This window comes from Sparus aurata, unplaced genomic scaffold, assembly GCF_900880675.1.
Source record: "Sparus aurata unplaced genomic scaffold, fSpaAur1.1, whole genome shotgun sequence".
NCBI classification, from domain to species: Eukaryota; Metazoa; Chordata; class Actinopteri; order Spariformes; family Sparidae; genus Sparus; species Sparus aurata.
In genome coordinates, this window is record NW_022045100.1 from 401,804 (window position 1) to 423,250 (window position 21,447).

A 21,447-nucleotide genomic window follows, 5' to 3' on the forward strand; every position below is an offset into this window, starting at 1 on the left:
TTTAGCTAGCTAGCTAACGTTAGCTAACTAGCTAGCTAACGTTAGCTAACATGTCTGGAGACATGTGAACCACAGACAGACAGAAAGAAAGACAGATTCCTGGCTTCATAGTCAGATGTTCCTCTGGTCACATCTGGACACATCATGTTCACCACAGCAGATTTCAGACTAAGAGACATTTTCTGTCATTGTTTCTGCTTTTAATGGCATCAAACATGACATGAAGTTCTCCTCACAGTAACTATTACTGCTGTAATATACATCAGATATCAATCCAGCACCAAACTATAGTAACATGAACATGTCAACACATGAAACCATGAAACTGTTTCTATCACAAACCGGTTCAGTGACACTTGTGAGGTTCTGGAGGGAAACAGTCTGGGAGTCTCTGTCACTTGGTTTTGTGGCAGAGGTCGGGAACCAACGTCCACTGTTTTCTGATTGATTTATTACATATATATTGTATTTGTTTCTTTGCACAGTAAAACAAAGCAGCAGAAACACAGCAAGAACAAAAAGCAGACTGTGCAGCTGAGATTCAGAAAAGCCCTCCAAGCTTCAAACAGGAATCGGACCTCAAAAGTTCTGACGTCCAAATACAAAAGTCCTATAATATAGAAACATAAGCACAAGTTGACATTGGATCAAACAGCAAGCGTAAGGTCGCCCACAGGAAACAGCAACAACATCCAATAAAATAAAGATGAAGTGATAAATCCAACAGGAGGTTTGTGTGTGTTCTCAGATGTTGTGGTCCTCTTTCACACACACCAACATCCTGTGGCTTACTCTCAGTGTGTGAGGAGAGTGGCAGAGGTGAAGAGGTTCAGGGAGAACAGGGAGAAGCAGCCTGATGGACAGATTGTGTTTCTGTGTATGAGAGTCATGTCATGTCCATGTTTGCATGCTGAAAGAGGATGTGCTGCTCTGACCCCCCTCCTCCTTTCAGGGTGGAGCCTGCTGGAGTCCGATGGTTGACACCAGGTCCGTGGAGATGTGAGTGTCTTTTTACTTTCATTCATCAAAACACTGTGACATCACTCATTCACATCTGTGATGTCATCATCACACTGATGACACATTAATAACTGCAGCTGTGTTGTGTCTTTTTCTCTCCATCAGATTCCTGTGAGCTCACAGTCGACACAAACACAGTCAACAGATTCATCAAACTGTCTGACAACAACAGGAAGATGACATGTGTGAAGGAGCTTCAGTCATATCCTGATCATCCAGAGAGGTTTGAGTCCAGGTTGTGTCCTCAGCTGCTGTGTAGAACTGGTCTGACTGGTCGCTGTTACTGGGAGGTCGAGTGGAGAGAAAGAGTTTCTATATCAGTGAGTTACAGAAGAATCAGAAGGAAAGGAGGCAGTGAAGACTGTGTGTTTGGATTCAATGATCAGTCCTGGAGTCTGGAGTGCTCTGATGGTGGTTGTTACTATGTCTGGCACAATAACAGACACACATTCATCTCTTCCTCCTCCTCCTCCTCCTCTGGTAGAGTAGCAGTGTATGTGGACTGTCCTGCTGGCACTCTGTCCTTCTACAGAGTCTCCTCTGACTCACTGATCCACCTCCACACCTTCAACACCACATTCACTGAACCTCTTTATCCTGGATTTGGGTTCTTCAGGTCCAGTTCTGGTTCCTCAGTGTGTCTGTGTGGTGTTTAGTGTGCAGAGTCTCCTCCTGTCACAGAAACATTGTCAGTGCTGAACAGTTGAGTCTGTACAGGATCACAGTCACATCAATCTTTCAGCTTCTTGTCATAAATTCATCAGTCAACTTTGTACAAAATGATTCAAACTGATTGAAAAGATTCTTCATTTACATTTTAAACTTCTTCCAGTAAATTGTGTAAATTGCGTTGACTTGTACTTTCTGTCATGTGTTGTTTTGAATTCCGGCTCTTGTTCCAATAAAATCCAGAACTATTAGTGAAATGTAAGAAACAGAAAACATTGACTCATCTGTAGCTTTAATTGTAAAGAACCATTGTGAACAAAGTTGTAAATGGACAGTAAAATATGATCAAATGTACTCGACACTCCACCTGAAACACTCTGACTTGTTTCATGTGTTTCTAATGATGAAACCAAAAGTTTGATGGTGTTGGTTAACACATGTAATTATGTCTGTAGTGACGTGATAAACTGCACAACATCTGTTCATTTCTGTGTGATTATTATACGAGAAGAAAACACATTTGAATGACAATCATTGTGTTTCTCTCAGTGTTTTGTGGCTGTTGAAGTCTGGCTGTATTTTCAGGACGTTTGTTGGATTTGAATCTCGTCTGTGAAACTAAACAGCTGTGAGAAAAGTCTTTCTCTGTCTGAGCCGGTGGCTCCACTTGTTACAGACCAGTTTTAAAGTCCAACAGCAGGCGACGGACCGAAGAGCCGGAGACCAAATAGTCCACACAGAACCGACAAGCTGCTGACCCGATGGCTCAGTGAGCTGAAGAAGTTCTGTGAAGTTCTGAGGTCGTGGGTTCAAGCCTGGAGTCAGAACCAGTAAGAAAGGAAGGACGAGTATCTGATGACGTCACTTCCACTGTTAAAGTTCTGAGTCGAAATCCTCGAGGTTTTCACACAATTATTTTGTGGTCAACAGAAGTGAAATGCTGAAAGAAAGTGATTCATTTGAGACTGATTCATCAGCTCAGGATGGTGAAGTGATGCTGTGAAGTCTGGAGGTTGTGGGTTCAATCCCTGGGTAGCTCAGCTGATTTGTGCAAGCAGCCACATACCGGTTTGTTGACATCCGTGTCTTCCAGTAGTCCAAACTAGTTGATCCGTCGAGCGTGCGCTTACTCCCTCACTGGCAGAGAAGGAAACTTGAATTTTGCAGACAGAAAGGTATTCTAGCATTTTAGTTTTTCTGTTCATAACATACATGTCCATGTTACAGCCTGTCATGAGCCATGAGTTATGAGTCTATTCGCTCTGCACTGAGAGCAAGCTTGTCCGCGCATGATCACAGCTCGCACAGAGAGGGGACTTGTCAGTGGCGATCGAAGCTGTTTCCGAAATAGTCACGATGGAGAGCTTGTCTGATGTCGAAGTGGAAGACATCGACGACAAACCTTTTGAATTCGACGGTAGACCATATTTGTTCGGACCAGAGTATGCAGATGAGGAGTTACTTGCACTAGAGAACGAGAGAGCTCTGCTCTCTTCTCTGCAAGAAGACGGAGATGGAGCATGCGCATTAAGCTTGCGCTCTGTAAACAGATAGTAGACGGAGAAACCGAACACAAGAAGAAGAAAACGAAAATGGCTTGTACAAGGAAACCAGAATCGTTTGTGTGGACCGATAATGAGGTCAAACTGCTGCTGCGACTCACACTCAACTACAAGGCGAGTAAGTCGCAAGAAAACAAGCAGTAGTCCGCCATTGTTGTTGTTGTTATGAGACATCGCGGGGTTCAGAGGTCAGTGGCAAGAGGTCGAGGGGTTGGGCGATGGCGTCATCGTTTTGGAAAGTATGCTCGGATTCGCTGTCCACATGAAAACGGGAGGGCTGCGTTTTCAGATTTCACCACCCTGAGACCTGGTTTCAAAAAAGTGCGTTTTCAGGATCCATGTGGACAATCGGCCAAAACGATGCAATACATGTGCGTTTCCACAAGAGAGCGTTTCCGTCTGGACGGCCTCTCAGTGCAGAGCGAATAGACTCATGACAGGCTATTGTAAGGCTCATGGCTCATGACAGGCTATAACATGGACATCTACGTTAACAGAAAAACTAAAATGCTGGAATACCTTTCTGTCTGCAAAATTCAAGTTTCCGTCTCTGCCAGTGAGGGAGTAAGCGCACACTCGACAGATCAACTAGTTTGGACTACCGGAAGACAGGGATGTCAACAAAATGGTATGTGGCTGCTTGCACAAACACACTGTTTTAACCACTTTTTTATTCATTTTGAGTCATAAACGCTACAGTGCTGTGTTGTAAGGTGTCTGCTGATGTTGCATAACTTTTGAGGTGAGATTTGAAGCATGTTAAGATGCTTAAAACACAGTGTAAAGTTCTGACCCCACGCTGCTAGCTGTCAATGCTAACTCACCGTTCGAGAAGCCCTGTAAGCGGTTGGCCAAAAGTGTTCGCGTCTTTGCTACTGGCAAGTCAAGGGTAGCTTGAGTGATAAAGCTGCATGTTGAAATCGACCGAAGTTCTCCTTTAAAATGCAAATGCATCACAAAGCATTTTCACACATTTTAGTTTCAGGAACGTCTCAGTAACTGTAGGTTTGATTTTTTAAAGTATTTTTTCTGCCTTTATTGATACATTAGCTGAAGACTTAACAGTAAACAGAGAGACTTGCAGCGACCGGCCCCAGGCCGAGACTCAAACCCAGGTCCGCTGCAGCAAACCTCTAGATATGGTACACATGCTCTACCAACTGAACTAAGGGATGTCACTTACTTCAGCAATGACACTGGGTCACTTTGGGTCATTAATCACCAAAACAGGTTATTTTGGTTCTTACGATGCATCAAAACATTAATGAGAAACTGTGATATTGTTTGACTGGATAATGTTCATTGCATGCAGCAGACATATAAAGTTGGAAGCAAAGTGTGATAATGAAAATCAAGTCAAGGCAAATGTTTCTGTTTAACCATTTAATGCTGTGCACCAACGCCCAAAGTTCAGCAAAAAAAAGTAGAGAAAAAACAGAACAAACACAAAATTGCACGTCCACAGTTTGAAGACATAAAGCACAAAATAATACACAAACTGAAGTTCAGGTTCAGACACCTGATGTCCAGGTAGCTCTGTGTGTTGGAGGACTGTCATGAAATTCTGAGATTGTGAGTTTGATCCTTGAGTCAGTCTGAGTTTTGAAAACGGCTCTTGAGATAAAAGACTCAAAAGCAGGACGTTAAGGTATCTGATGAGCTGGTCTGGAGGTTGTGGGAGCAGGGTGGTACTAGGACTGTAAGTTTTGAGATTGTGGGTTCAATTCTTGACAGATTTTTTGAGTGTTGAGATTCAAAAGAGTAAAATGTGAATGAAACACAAGCAATCTGTCACATTCAGTAGCTCAGGCTGATAGAGGTCTGGTTTACAATACTCTGTGAAGTCTGGAGGTTGTGGGTTCAATCCCTGGGTAGTTCAACTGATTTTAAACCTGATGTCCACAAGAATAAAAAAGGGACAAACTTATTCAGGCCCAAATCTGTTTGTTAAGAATAAACAGGGGTAGAAATACCCACAATCCTTTGCTGCAGTAAATAAAGAGCTGCCACACAGTTAAAGTAGTCAGTACAACAGCACAACTTCAGCAAACCTGTTTCTTCAACACGTATGAATGTATTGATTTGTTATTAGATCAGCACACATCAGATCAGATCAGATGAGATAATTGAAAAACACGACACACGATCACTGAAATGTTTCTCCTCTGCTAAAGTAGCTGAATATAAAATTCTACTTGTATCATCATCATGCTGTCTCTGTCAGTGCGCTGGTGGAAAGTAATCGAGTACTTTTACTACAATTAGTCCTCAAATGAATTCCTGTATTTTTTTAGAAATCTTCTAATATGTGTCCAGGTGAAATTGCAAATAATTAATATTGTTTTCATGCTATATTAAAAGGAACCAGAACACATGAACTGACATATAGTCTGTTGATTTGAGATGTGGACCTCCAGAACCTCGTCAGATTGTCCCGCACACATTTTAGATGCTTCCTGTGGTTGTTAACAATCATTTACAACAATCTGAGAACGTTTTTTTTTACGACAGCAAACACGAACAACAACATGTTACAATCACATCAACAGCCAGGAGGCAAAGAGGGAAAGACAACCCCCAGGCTCCCGTATGAAATCTCTCCATTTATTGAGTTTTTGAGTTAGGAAACTTTTATAAACTCTGTGAAGCTGTTTGTGACTGATTCTTAATTATTTTGGCCTTCTGGTAAATTCGGCATGTGTTCGGCTCGTTGTGGGTCGTGCTGCAGCTCTCAGTCTAACAGGAAGACTCCCAGTCAGTCACACGCCTCTCTGGCTGTTTCCTCCTCACAGTTTACTTTCACTTTCTCTGACAGGTGTGTTGCAGATAGTTTTCTCCGTCTGAACCTCCAGCTGAAGGTAATGTAATGAATCTGACAAGTTAGACTCGCTAACACAAGCTCTATTTTTCATTGTTACACCGGAAACAGCACAAAAACTGAAGCTCGGTTGTTTATTTCTCCAAACTCACGAGTTTAAACTCGGAGCGTCCGGACACGAGTCCGCTATTTTGTGTCTGCCTGAATCAGCCTGTGGAGGAGGCCGAGACGAGCCGCCGCTCTCCCGCTGTGTGACGCACTAAACGCGGCTGGAGAGCAGCTGTTGGTGTCGGTGAATAATCTGTGGTTGTATTTACAGTCCAGGACTGATGAGGAGGCAGTTAGAGGACATCCAGGAGTCTGAAGCTTTATTTAATTAATACAAATATAACTTCATCACTGAGCAACAGTCAGCAGGAACACGTCGGCTCTCAGTGTTAGTACTTAAAGTGCCCGTTACGTTACTTGAGTATTTCTGCTCCTGATTACTTCTCAGAGGAAGAGATTCTAATTTTTACTTTGCAGATAAATGTTTTAAATAAACAACAGATGACCAGATTGACTCTTTAGATTACAAGATATCAGAGAAACGTGTGTTGACTCCACCACAGCGCCATGACGTCATCTAGTGGACTGATCCAAGTCCAGCAGCTGATGTTCTGACAGGAGACGTGACGTCAGTGAGAGACGTCATAGCCTCTTCAGACAAAACCCACCTGAACACACCTGAGACTTTCATATTTTATAATAACACAACAGTTTATTAGAACAATTTCTGCCTCTTGGTTAAATCAACTTGTCAGTATTTGTATTTAATCAGTTATTTAACACTCCAAGCTCCACAGAAAGTCTCCACAGTCATGTACAGAAGGACAGTGACTGTTTTTATACCCTTTAAAATGTGATAATGTTTATATAGAATTGAAATAAGTAAAATTCAAAGTAAATATTATAAAACATATGATGAGAGATCGTCCTCTGGAGTCACTGGTGTTACTGTGTGACAAAAGTCTTTTATTTTGAAATAAAACTCACAGTGATGACATGACTTTCCTTCCTGCAGATCTGTGAAGACAGGTCCTGGATCAGTCCACTGTCTCTTTTCTGTCAGAAGACATTTATACATTTGTCTCCAGATTTCACGTCACTGATGTGAGCGACTTTATTAGTAGAGAACAGTAAAAAACAGAATACAAATGATTTAGTGACATGATTTAGTTTTGGTATGATGTCCTGTAGCAGCCATTTAGTGAAATATGTATTAATAGAGTTGGTGAGTTGTGGAATAATGTGCTCTGAGTTTAAATGTTAGAAGAGGAAGTCGACTTTCAGACATTTTGTCCTTCAAGAGTGTTTCTGACCCAAAGGCTGATTTCAGTTGATGTGCAGATGAATGATTTCTGTTTCCTCTCCAGATGAAAGTGTGTGTGAGATGAGCAGCATGAATCAGTGTGAGGACAGAGAGGAGGGAGGCCCTCCCTCTAAAACCACTGGACCTGGACCTGGACCTGGACCTGGACCTGGGCCTGGACCTGGACCTGAGCCCAGCTGTGTGTCCTTAAAGAGTGACTGGTCAATGGGTCGTCTCATTAATTTTAAAGGACAACCAGCTCCTGCTGTAAAGAGGTGAGCTGTTGATAACATTAATATGTGACTGATTCATGTTTTAACTGTGGAGAAAGATGTTGTTTGAAACCTGATGTTTATTTTCAGTTTTGTTCTTCTTCACTTAAATTTATCTTCTCACTTTAGAAAGCTGCCCAATAGAACCAGTCTTCAACTCTTCATTTCACTTTATTGAATTAGTTTGGTCCAATATTCTCTGAAGGTTTATTCCTGATGTTTTCCACTATTTTATGGACAGAAGCTTCTGTGTCTGAAGACTAGAAAGTCAGTTAACATCTCTGGTGGTCTTCTTCTCTGTCCAACAGGAGACCAGCCTCTACTGGACCTGAACCTGAGCCCAGCTGTGTTTCCTTCAAGAGTGACTGGTCAAAGGAGTTTGTTATTAATTTCAAACAAGAACATTCCTCAGACAGACAGTAAGTTGTTGTCATGTTGCTCTCTGTTGATGTTTGTCCTCATTTAATCCAGTGTGACCAGTTGTCCTGATGGTCTTCATGTTCTCAGAGTGATGATGGAGCTCAGAGCAGGATTAGTATTAAAGGACAGGTTCACATTTCTTCATGTCCGTCCCTCAACAACTCTGACAGGACAGTGTTCCTCATGTGGACAAACAGCAGTGACTCACCTCCTGCTGAAATCTGAGTCCTGCTGCTGAGGAGAGGAAGGGCTGTGTGTTATATCTGACGTTACAAGGGCCCGACCAAACTGGACTTCATGGGGCCGGTACCAAATATGAAGAGTAAAAAACTCTGATAACTGATATATCTGCCGATTATATATGAAATATATAAAAACAAATAACTTATTTTCTGATCTCTTAAGTATAGATAAATCACTTGAGACAAAGATATGAACTGAAGACAGAACATTTAGCTGTTTTACAATATTTATTAAATATGCAAAAATAGTAAGGTTTTACAAATACGTCTAAAATCACATTAAGTGTTTTGAAACTGAAGACGTTATTTTTTTCTTACTGCAAGTCATGTCTGCATGAATATAGCTTATATTTACAAATGATTAATTTATTATTATCTCTACGTTTAGGCCGTTGTCTTATTAATCACCCAAAAGCAACACACAGAAAAGTCAATAAATGACTTTCAGGTCACAAATCAGATAAATTAATATCACAATCAAGTTTGTACCAAAAACAAACCAGTATTTTAGTTTTTTTGGTGTCAGAATGAAATTTATTGCAGAAATGATATAAATTAAAACAAAAAGACATGATGAATAATTTTTTAATGCTCCAACGTTCTCAGTTGAATACAAGTTCATTGAGACGCTTCACCAATTTACACTGAACAGTTAGCATCCAGCTAGCTTCTGTTAGCTATGTGTTGCTGTCCACAGTATTAAACGGGTCAGGAGCTGGAGGGACTAAACCAGACAAGCTGCTGAACCAACCCAGTAAACTGACTGACTGTTGATTCACAGTGGGATCAGCAGTACGACCAACACTGTGATGTCAGAGGAAACCATCTGATTCAATGATGTCATCAACACTTTTTAATTCAAAGGACCTTCAGCTTGTGTTTGTCTCTGAGTGGACAGACACAATGTGACTGATTCTTCATGATTCCTCCACAGAGTCGACCAGGAGAGCTCAGAGGTTCCCAGAGGTCCGTCTGTCCAGCAGCATCAGAAACACCTGGACTCCATATTTATGGTCTGTACATGAACAACAACTACTTTTACATCCAGTCTGTTCACAATAATCTCCATGCTGCACTTTACAGACCAGTGGTGAATCTGTCCAACATGGATCTGATGTTAAATGTTGTCATTCACATAATATTCTGTTTCAGCTGCTGGAGGAGAACATTGTGACTTTTGTCAAGAATGAGCTGAAGAAGGTCCAGAAGGTTCTGAGTTCAGATTACCCAGAATGCTCAGAGAGTCAGAGGGAGGATGAGGAGGTGTTGGACGGTGAAGATGAAGAGCAGAGGAGGAGCAGCAGAGAGGCATTTCTGAAGATCACACTTCACTTCCTGAGGAGAATGAAGCAGGAGGAGCTGGCTGACCGTCTGCAGAGCAGTGAGAGGATTTCTCTAAAGATTTAACATGATGGATCAATGAGACAATTACTGAAGTCTGATGATGAATCTGTTTATATATACAATCTTCAGGGGAAGTAAAATTGTGGTATTGTCTTTATGAATAACTTAATTATCTTGTTTGTTGTGTATTTATTTAGAAAGTCACTCTGGAGTTTATCAGCATAAACTTAAATCTAACCTTCAGAAGAAGTTCCAGTGTGTGTTTGAGGGGATCGCTAAAGCAGGAAACCCAACCCTTCTGAATCAGATCTACACAGAGCTCTACATCACAGAGGGAGGGACTGCAGAGGTCAATGATGAACATGAGGTCAGACAGATTGAAACAGCATCCAGGAAACCACACAGACCAGAAACAACAGTCAGACAAGAAGACATCTTTAAAGCCTCACCTGGAAGAGATGAACCAATCAGAGCAGTGATGACAAAGGGAGTGGCTGGCATCGGGAAAACAGTCTTAACACAGAAGTTCACTTTGGACTGGGCTGAAGACAAAGCCAACCAGGACATACAGTTCACATTTCCATTCACTTTCAGAGAGCTGAATGTGCTGAAAGAGAAAAAGTTCAGCTTGGTGGAACTTGTTCATCACTTCTTCACTGAAACCAAAGAAATCTGCAGCTTTGAAGAGTTCCAGGTTGTGTTCATCTTTGACGGTCTGGATGAGTGTCGACTTCCTCTGGACTTCCACAACACTGAGATCCTGACTGATGTTACAGAGTCCACCTCCGTGGATGTGCTGCTGACAAACCTCATCAGGGGAAAACTGCTTCCCTCTGCTCGCCTCTGGATAACCACACGACCTGCAGCAGCCAATCAGATCCCTCCTGGGTGTGTTGACATGGTGACAGAGGTCAGAGGGTTCACTGACCCACAGAAGGAGGAGTACTTCAGGAAGAGATTCAGAGACAAGAAGCAGGCCAGCAGAATCATCTCCCACATCAAGACATCACGAAGCCTCCACATCATGTGCCACATCCCAGTCTTCTGCTGGATCACTGCTACAGTTCTGGAGGATGTGTTGAAGACCAGAGAGGGAGGAGAGCTGCCCAAGACCCTGACTGAGATGTACATCCACTTCCTGGTGGTTCAGTCCAAAGTGAAGAACGTCAAGTATGATGGAGGAGCTGAGACAGATCCACACTGGACTCCAGAGAGCAGGAAGATGATTGAGTCTCTGGGAAAACTGGCTTTTGATCAGCTGCAGAAAGGAAACCTGATCTTCTATGAATCAGACCTGACAGAGTGTGGCATCGATATCACAGCAGCCTCAGTGTACTCAGGAGTGTTCACACAGATCTTTAAAGAGGAGAGAGGACTGTACCAGGACAAGGTGTTCTGCTTCATCCATCTGAGTGTTCAGGAGTTTCTGGCTGCTCTTCATGTCCATCTGACATTCATGAACTCTAGAGTCAATCTGCCAGTAGAAGAAAAGCAGTCAACATCCCGGCGGTCCAAACTATTTGGATACAAACCTGACCCAACACATCTCATCAACTCCCAGGAGTCTGAAGCAAGAAAAAACGAAGTTGCATTGACACAGTACCTCAAGAGTTTTGTAGACGAGGCTTTACAGAGTCCAAATGGACACCTGGACTTGTTCCTCCGCTTCCTCCTCGGTCTTTCACTGGAGACCAATCAGACTCTCCTCCGAGGTCTGCTGACACAGATACGAAGTTGCTCAGAGACCAATCGGAAAACAGTCAAGTACATGAAGAAGAAGATCAGTGAGAATCTTTCTCCAGAGAGAAGCATCAATCTGTTCCACTGTCTGAATGAACTGAACGATCGTTCTCTAGTGGAGGAGATCCAACTGTACCTGAGATCAGGACGTCTCTCCATAGATAAACTGTCTCCTGCTCAGTGGTCAGCTCTGGTCTTCATCTTACTGTCATCAGAAAAAGATCTGGACGTGTTTGACCTGAAGAAATACTCTGCTTCAGAGGAGGCTCTTCTGAGGCTGCTGCCAGTGGTCAAAGCCTCCAACAAAGCTCTGTAAGTGTGGAGAAGTTTTTTCAGAATGCAGTTATTGTGCTGTTGTTGACTTAAATGGAAATAATTTACTTCATTATTCTTTATCCAGACTGAGTGTCTGTAACCTCTCAGAGAGAAGCTGTGAAGCTCTGTCCTCAGTTCTCAGCTCGCAGTCCTCTTGTCTGAGAGAACTGGACCTGAGTAACAACAACCTGCAGGATTCAGGAGTGAAGCTACTTTCTGTTGGACTGGAGAGTCCACAATGTGGACTTGAAACTCTCAGGTCAGATAGTCCATAGTTTGTTTCAAACTATTTTTGTATTTCTTTAATGTTTGAATTAAGTTCTTTCTCTCATGTCAGAACTCTTGTGTTTTGAAAGTATGCTGCTTATTATTGTTTCATGTCTGTTTAGTCCAGATTTAGTCTTGGTGATTTTTCATATCTCTGACATTTTAGAGTAAAACAGAAAGCAAGTTCACATGTGCTACAATGTTATTATAAATAATGTAAATGTCTTTTTTTTTACTGTTCACACTTCAGGCTGAGTGTCTGTGACGTATCAGAGAGAAGCTGTGAAGCTCTGTCCTCAGTTCTCAGCTCCCAGTCCTCTAGTCTGAGAGAACTGGACCTGAGTAACAACAACCTGCAGGATTCAGGAGTGAAGCTACTTTCTGTTGGACTGGAGAGTCCACACTGTGTCCTTGAAGCTCTCAGGTCAGATAGTCCATAGTTTGTTTCAAACTATTTTTGTATTTCTTTAATGTTTGAATTAAGTTCTTTCTCTCACGTCAGAACTGTTGTGTTTTGAAAGTATGCTGCTTATTATTGTTTCATGTCTGTTTAGTCCAGATTTAGTCTTGGTGATTTTTCATATCTCTGACATTTTAGAGTAAAACAGAAAGCAAGTTCACATGTGCTACAATGTTATTATAAATAATGTAAATTTCTTTTTTTTTACTGTTCACACTTCAGACTGAGTGACTGTAACCTCTCAGAGAGAAGCTGTGAAGCTCTGTCCTCAGTTCTCAGCTCCCAGTCCTCTAGTCTGAGAGAACTGGACCTGAGTAACAACAACCTGCAGGATTCAGGAGTGAAGCTACTTTCTGCTGAACTGAAGAGTCCACACTGTGTCCTTGAAACTCTCAGGTCAGGATTCTTTATTTTATTTCATTATTTTATGTAATTTTACAATTGGAGCAGGTCTTGATCACATTCCTAATATAATTCAATTTATTTAAAAGACCCAACATTTCCTCCATGGGCAAGCACTTGATATAGAGGTCAGAAAAAAAACCTTTTAACAGGTAGAAACCTCGAGCAGAACCGGACAGAAGCCCCACTACACTGCCTCTTCAAGGCAGGAATCTTGCATCCATATTCCACCTCACTGTAGGTGTGAAAGTTACAAAGGTGGAATGGGGGAACAGTTTCATTCTGCCTCTGATCCTACCGAGGTTGTAACAGTGCCATAACAGAGGTGAGACGATATCTGTGTGGACAGGAGTGTGATGTTCTGATAGTGTTCACAGTCTGACAACTTTTCAGATCCTTCACTCATTAAAGTAATAATACAAAACCAATGACACCCCTAATCTATGTATATATTTAAAATATGGGTCAGTCTGTCTATTCTGCACTAATCCTGACTTGCATATCTCAACAACCATTGGATGGGTTGTCATGTGGGTTTTGACATTCATGCTCCCGTCAGGATGAACTGTAATTACTTTGGTGATTGTCTCACTTTTCATCATCATTATTTTAATCTGTACAATATGTTGGTTCATGACCAAATATTTGCAAACCTAATGGCATTTCCATCAGCTTCAGTTAGACTCTGTGTTCAATGCTGATAAGTAAATTATTGAAAACTAAGATGATGAATATGATAAATATTAAACCCTTAAACACAGATGTGCACTGAATCATCAGGACTCTCAGCTGATGTGTGATGTGTGTTGTTTTGTGTGTCTGCAGGCTGTCAGGCTGTCTGATCACAGAGGAAGGCTGTACTTCTCTGGCCTCAGCTCTGGACTCCAACCCCTCCCATCTGAGAGAGCTGGACCTGAGCTACAATCATCCAGGAGACTCAGGAGTGAAGCAGCTATCTGCTCGACTGGAGGATCCAGGCTGGAGACTGGACACTCTCAGGTATGATGAGTCCTGCTGCAGCCACCGACAGTCAGGTCACGCCTCTATAGGAGCCGCAGTGTCGGCTTTCTGTGTGAATTACACGTCAGTTTGTAATCAAGGCGGAGCTGCTTCACTCTGTGTGAGCGACCAACGGCAGAGAATTGATGAACCGCTTCTGCGTTTGGGTAGTTATCATTATAACAGCCTGCAGGGGCAGGAAAGTTTCAGTGTTTTGCACCACCAGCTAAATCAAATGACAGAAGAAGACATTATGTGATCAATCATCTGCTCCATTGATTAACATGATATGTGACCTGTGCAGAGCTGCAGCTCTCTACAGTAGTTGGTGGACCTCTGGTTTAATGCTGTTTTAATTTACTTCAGCCTGGCTCGTAGCTGCTGACTCAGTTTCACTCTCTGCTGTTCTGGAGTCTGTTAAAGTGCAGCTGGTGGAAATCCAATGTTTCCTAAATTTGCTGCTTCAAAATAAAAGCTTTCAAATGACTACATAAGGCAGGACCTTCATTTTGAAAGATTTATCGGAAGTGTTGAATGCAGGAAGATGGCGTGACAACGTTGCATGAATGGACTTTTAATTTATCTTCTGTGGCAGCAAACAACACATGGTTTCAGTCACTAACTGAGTCTGTCCACACACTTTATGTCCGACTACAGTAATAACAGCAGCACTTTACTGTGACTGCAGCAACGTGCTCGTAGCTCTGTCACATACCAGAGAGACTCACTCCCTACCAACACAACACAGAGTAGTGTTTGTTGTCACAAGTTATAGAGCTGCAACTAACAACTGTTTTCATAACCCATTAATCACATAAAATCACTAAAGCAGATGTTTGTTATTTTTGTTTTTTTTTACATGTCCAGCATTTTATTAAAAGAATAAAACATTGCTGTTACATTTTCCTCTTTAGTCTTGTTCAGTTCACTTTCAAACAACTTACAAATTTTAAAAGCAACATAAATGTATTAGAGGTGATGAAATGTCTCCATTATAAGATGCATCAGGATGCAGAGACAGAGCATCATCAAGAGTATGCAGCTCATGTTGATTGTTGGTTGTTCGGCCCCAGTGTTGTATCTTAAAGCTGCCATGTGAAAACTAGATTATTGCAGACTAACGTGAAAGACGCTGCAGATGGATACAGGTTTGATTGAAAAGATGCAGCTTTTATTTTGTAGACTGCTGTAGTCTGATTATTGAAGGACTTTCAGAATAAAACATCATTGAGGATTAAGGCCCGACTGATAAGGGATTTTTAAGGCCGATACCGATACAAATATTTGGTGATTTAAAAATCAGATATTATATATATATATAAGATATCGACCGATGTATATACATGTACATTTAAAAAAATTAATCCTGAAACGCGTCACAAAACATAAACACATTTCTGTAACATTAGTTATTTGTAGTCACTTATGAGTCCTCAATGAAATAATATGATAATGCAGTGTAAAAATACATTTGTTTGTTTTATTGTCACAACAGAACAGAGGACCATCAAAATATATCATAGGGTTTGTGGCGTTGTAGAGCAGGGTGCACACACTGATTTAGTTTGTGAGCTACTTTCAAGATGACCAGGTCGAAATGATCTACCTACATAAAAATACTAAACATCTCTTTATTTATACATACACTGAGTATACTTTATATAACACAATGCATAACTGATATTGAGAGAGTAATGTAACCCTTGGTGCTGCACATAAATATTGACAGCAGTAATGCACATAGGTGACAAACAGCCATCAATACTGCACAGTTTACACACCAGGAGCTGCTGCTGGTTTTCTCCTGAAAGTTTTTGAATGACTGAAAAATGTCCTCTCACCACGTGTGTTCTTTCATGAGCAGTAATGTTAACAGCTCCTCTTTTACAGTCATATCTGTAAACATCATCTGAATAAAAATGCACATCTGGGCTGTAACGCTGGTGTCTGTAGACACAGGCGGTGAATAACCCGAGGTTTGTTACCCTTTACCATTTACAATAACTTAAGCAAAATATATGAATCCATTAAACATTTTTTTTACTGTTTTACTGAGTAAAGCTTTAAGCTTCTTGGGGTCCAGAGGCTGCGTCTCTCTGCAGATGGACCGACCTTGTTGACCCCTCCCGTCAGGTTACCTTATCTGAAATGAGGGTCTTCACAGCTGCAAAGAGTGATGGAATTTCTGGGAAATATGGCCCACCGACTTTACCACAACAGGACTCCAAACAAGTTGTAAACACATAATATGTCAACAAAAATAAGCAAAATACACCTGCGCTCATTTTTGGTGTCTCAAAGTGTAACAAAATGTGTGAGTGGTTCTGAAGTAGCTAGCTAGCTAACAACCGTTAGTCACTTGAGTCCTGCTTCATTAGCTATTCACCACAGCAGATTTCAGACTGAGAGACATTTTCTGTCATTGTTTCTGCTTTTAATGGCATCAAACATGACATGAAGTTCTCCTCACAGTAACTATTACTGCTGTAATATAAGCACAAGTTGACATTGGATCAAGCAGCAAGCGTAAGGTTGCCCACAGGAAACAGCAACAACATCCAATAAAATAAAGATGAAGTGATAAATCCAACAGGAGGTTTGTGTGTGTTCTCAGATGTTGTCGTCCTCTTTCACACACACCAACATCCTGTGGCTCACTCTCAGTGTGTGAGGAGAGTGGCAGAGGTTCAGGGAGAACAGGGAGAAGCAGCCTGATGGACAGATTGTGTTTCTGTGTATGAGAGTCATGTCATGTCCATGTTTGCATGCTGAAAGAGGATGTGCTGCTCTGACCCCCCTCCTCCTTTCAGGGTGGAGCCTGCTGGAGTCCGATGGTTGACACCAGGTCTGAGGAAGTGTGAGTGTCTTTTTACTTTCATTCATGAAAACACTGTGACATCACTCATTCACATCTGTGATGTCATCATCACACTGATGACACATTAATAACTGCAGCTGTGTTGTGTCTTTTTCTCTCCATCAGATTCCTGTGAGCTCACAGTCGACACAAACACAGTCAGCAGAGAGATCAAACTGTCTGACAACAACAGGAAGATGACACGTGTGGAGGAGGATCAGTCATATCCTGATCATCCAGAGAGGTTTGAGTCCTGGTGTCCACAGCTGCTGTGTAGAACTGGTCTGACTGGTCGCTGTTACTGGGAGGTCGAGTGGAGAGGAAGAGTTTCTATATCAGTGAGTTACAGAAGAATCAGAAGGAGAGGAGGCAGTGATGACTGTGTGTTTGGATGGAATGATCAGTCCTGGAGTCTGTGGTGCTCTGATGATGGTCTTTACTCTGTCTGGCACAATAACAGAGAAACACCCTTCTCCTCCTCCTCCTCCTCCTCCTCCTCCTCCTCCTCCTCCTCCTCCTCTGGTAGAGTAGCAGTGTATGTGGACTGTCCTGCTGGCACTCTGTCCTTCTACAGAGTCTCCTCTGACTCACTGATCCTCCTCCACACCTTCAACACCACATTCACTGAACCTCTTTATCCTGGATTTGGGCTCATTTGGTCCAGTTCTGGTTCCTCCTCAGTGAGTCTGTGTGGTGTTTAGTGTGCAGAGTCTCCTCCTGTCACAGAAACATTGTCAGTGCTGAACAGTTGAGTCTGTACAGGATCACAGTCACATCAATCTTTCAGCTTCTTGTAATAAATTCATCAGTCAACTTTGTACAAAATGATTCAAACTGATTGAAAAGATTCTTCATTTACATTTTAAACTTCTTCCATTAAATTGTGTAAATTGCGTTGACTTGTACTTTCTGTCATGTGTTGTTTTGAATTCCGGCTCTTGTTCCAATAAAATCCAGAACTATTAGTGAAATGTAAGAAACAGAAAACATTGACTCGTCTGCAGCTTTAATTGTAAAGAACCATTGTGAACAAAGTTGTGAATGGACAGTAAAATCTGATCAAATGTACTCGACACTCCACCTGAAACACTCTGACTTGTTTCATGTGTTTCTAATGATGAAACTAAAAGTTTGATGGTGTTGGTTAACACATGTAATTATGTCCGTAGTGACGTGATAAACTGCACAACATCTGTTCATTTCTGTGTGATTATTATATGAGAAGAAAACACATTTTAATGACAATCATTGTGTTTCTCTCAGTGTTTTGTGGCTGTTGAAGTCCGGCTGTATTTTCAGGACGTTTGTTGGATTTGAATCTCGTCCGTGAAACTAAACAGCTGTGAGAAAAGTCTTTCTCTGTCTGAGCCGGTGGCTCCACTTGTTACAGACCAGTTTTAAAGTCCAACAAGAACCACTTGATTATCAGTATATAGAGGGTTTTGTAGGTAAAGAGGAATAAAGTAGAGCAGGTATAGAAGATCCCCTACAGGATGATAGTTCCAATTTACACCAAGAGGATTCTGGAGATTTGAACCAGTAGCAAAGTTTATGGATGTGAGCAGCCCAATAGTAAGTTAGTTCGCTAGCAAGGACCACACCTTCAACAAGATACGTTTAAACGATTTATTATGAAAGAAAGAGAAAACAAAACGTTGAAGATCTTGGTTCTTCAAGCTATACGAGTGCGTTGTGGGGAAGCTCTGTAGAGAATCCGCCGCCACGATGAACCCCCTCATGGTCCTACGAAGGAGAGTAAAGAAAAGAAGAAACAGGGAGAGAGAAATTGGGTGGGGGGGGAGGGGCGCAGAATATGAGAGCGAAGACGAGGAGAGGGTCAGGAGGTTATTTATAGGAATATCGGAAATTGGCGCTGTTGAGGTGTGGTCCTGTTCCTGAAACTTCGCCATATAAGCTTAAAGGAGTCATCACCTGGTTTTTCACATATCCAGTCCCTCTTGGATCGCTTTGGATCAATTCTTAAAACTTATTAGAAAAAAAAAGAAAAAAAAATCAAACATAGAGCTTGTTCTGACCCTTTTTCATACCGCGACTTTCTCACGCGAGATTATGCGCGAGGTTTTGACCGGTCCGGATGTGCATTGTATTAATATGTAATGAGGCCGCGTTGATTGGCCGCAGGGAGGACAGAGCCGGAATGGGGGGCGAGCCTGCATGCACACAGACTCCAAAACATAAACAGCCCCCTTTCATGGCGCACACACTAAATGACGAACCTTACGGAATTCAGGCATTTATGTACGAGCCGGAGTCGGAACCTGAACGGGAGAGTGAAGAGGCAGAGACGGTGGAAGAGACACGTTTAAAGCAGGTTGTCTCTGAATGGTAAATTCTTTTTTTCCTTATTACTTTTCACACTCGTGTTTTACATGTAAGACCTGAGTTTCAATGCTGGCGGTGACGATGTATGGCGTGAAAATGACAGAGAAATAGGCAGATTCGGCGTGCTCACTCTGGCTGAGGACGGCTGTGAGCCGATGCTTAATATGCAAGTAGCCTCCTGTGGTAACGTCACCACAGGAGCAGAGTCAAAATCTCGTGCTTTAGGAACGCGCACTATTGTGCGCTATTCCTGTACAGAAAAAGAGCCAAAGCGAAAAAAAAAGGCCACTTTCACACTCCAGCTTTTCAGGCAAGTTTCAACAGAGGTCCAACACCAATATGCATGATTTAACGAGAGAAATTGCGATTTCCGGGTGATGACTCCTTTAAAAAAATGAGGTAATGCAAGTCCTCCACTAAGTCTGCATCTCTGCAGTAAAGTTTAACGAACCCTCTGTGATTTCCCAACACAAATAAAAGAACAAATGATCTTATCCAGTGAGTCAAAGAAATATTTTGCAGAAAAAGAGGAACTGACTGGAATAAAGTTGGTAAAATATAAATTTTAACAACATTGATCTTGCCAATTAATGAAAGGGTGAGGTTACCCCATCTTTGAATATCAGATGTAATCTTTGAGATAAGGGGAGTGAAATTAGCAGATGCAAGGCTCAATAAAGAACGAGTCACGTTAATACCTCAGTATTTAAACCCTGATGGACTAAATTGAAAAGGTGAATCTGACTGTTGAAGATGACGTGCTGCAGTATTGATGGGAAAACACTCACTTTTCCCCAAATTTAATTTATAACCTGAAAAGGTGCCGAAGTTCTCCAGAATACTTCAAAGAAATACTTAAAGCTGAGGCTTCACACAAATATGTGATTTTTACTACAATAAACTTTATTCATACAGCAGCTTTAAACACAGAGTTTACAAAGTGCTCTGACAATCAAGCAGAATCAAGAACATTACAGAATAAACACTGAACAGAAAAAGGTGATGCAAATAAAGAGATGAATGAAAGAATGAGATCAATAAAGGACGATAAGACGACGACATCACATCACAGAAATGAAGAGCAGATTAAAAGATTCAGAGCAGTGTTGGGACCAGCAGATGAAGTCGTTCATTGTGGATTTCAAAATGGACTCTAATACACACATAAAGGAGTTGTTAAGGCTTTGGGTCAGAACGTCTTTCCCCACCACAGTCGTTGAGCCGATGTGATTCTGGTTCCTCTGGTTCACACTCCTCCCTTGATGGAAGGTTAACTCCCTCTCCACTCAGACCATGTGAACACTTCCTGACTGACCTCCTTAGTCCTTGGGAATGAAGTCAGCTCCTCAACCTCCATCCAGACACAGAGATAAGTTACATGACTTCCATCTTTCTGAAACTCGCACTGAGGTCACAGGTAGTTTTTCTCCAGAAGATATTCTAGCCACTGTTCCCAGTCTCTGATGCATGACACCTTCATCAGTGCCCATCCCTCTGAAAGGGAGACCAGATCAGTCCAGGAGTGCCCCGCCTCCTCTCTGCACCTCCATGACAGTGATAACAGCTGTCCTGCCCCCTGACACATTTGTGACGCCCTTCAGCAGCAAACCTGCCTGAAGGACCAAATTTTAAATCTGCCAAAATAAGTCTGACTACCACTTAATGAGCATTGTAATCCAAGGAGTGAACACAACACTGTTGGACACTCAGAAATGACTCTATCATTGTAGGTGCCACTCTCTGATCTCACCCTACAAACTGATATCACAAACTTTCCTGTTCTCACTAACCAGAGATTAACTGAGAAACAGGTATTTAGTGAATTCAGTGTCATAACTATAGTGTTTATCTGGGTTTTCCTTTTCTTTGTGTAACTTCTGATCTTGATGTTCTGTTCATGATTCTTGCTGAGCCAAGATGGAGACTAAGCCGATGCCCAGCTGGTTACTGAACTGCCCAGATGTTACCAATATTAATGAACTGACAGATGAACTCCTTAAAACTCTGGATTATACAAGTAGATTTGTGCTCTCAGGATCACATGTGAAGCTACATCCTGAGACCTGAGGGTGGATTTGTGGATTTCAAAACTGTGACTGACCAGGTCGTCAAAACTCAGAGAACTTCTCCTCACAGCAGCGATGCAAGATCCTGCTAGTATTCCAGATCAGTCAGCGGCAGAGCTGCGACGCAGAGCTGACCAGCTAACTACACAATCCAAAGAACGACACAAACATTTTCTGAAAACAAATGAAAACACGTAGAAGCCGTGAGATTCTGACCAGTTTAGTGTAAAATCAACATTTGTTTCAAAAATCTCCTCAGAATGAGTTTTTGTCCTGAAACCAGACAGAAGAAGGCAGGTC

At 41.9% G+C, this 21,447-nt stretch overlaps 1 protein-coding gene and 1 long non-coding RNA gene across 2 annotated transcripts; both read left to right on the plus strand.

The window, feature by feature from the left end:
• Positions 1 to 2,632: 2,632 nt before the first annotated feature.
• LOC115577520 (uncharacterized) lies at positions 2,633 to 5,285 on the plus strand. The gene is made up of 2 exons (XR_003983172.1): positions 2,633 to 2,701; positions 5,103 to 5,285. It is a non-coding gene; the product is annotated as an uncharacterized LOC115577520 (long non-coding RNA).
• Positions 5,286 to 9,515: 4,230 nt separating this feature from the next.
• LOC115577521 (NLR family CARD domain-containing protein 3-like) lies at positions 9,516 to 17,418 on the plus strand (the record flags this gene model as incomplete). The annotated part of the gene is made up of 6 exons (XM_030410419.1): positions 9,516 to 9,735; positions 9,896 to 11,750; positions 12,271 to 12,444; positions 12,703 to 12,876; positions 16,692 to 16,738; positions 16,865 to 17,418. Coding segments are annotated over 6 exons (3,024 nt in total), but the record flags the coding sequence as incomplete, so codon positions are not given.
• Between the last annotated feature and the right edge of the window lie 4,029 nt (positions 17,419 to 21,447).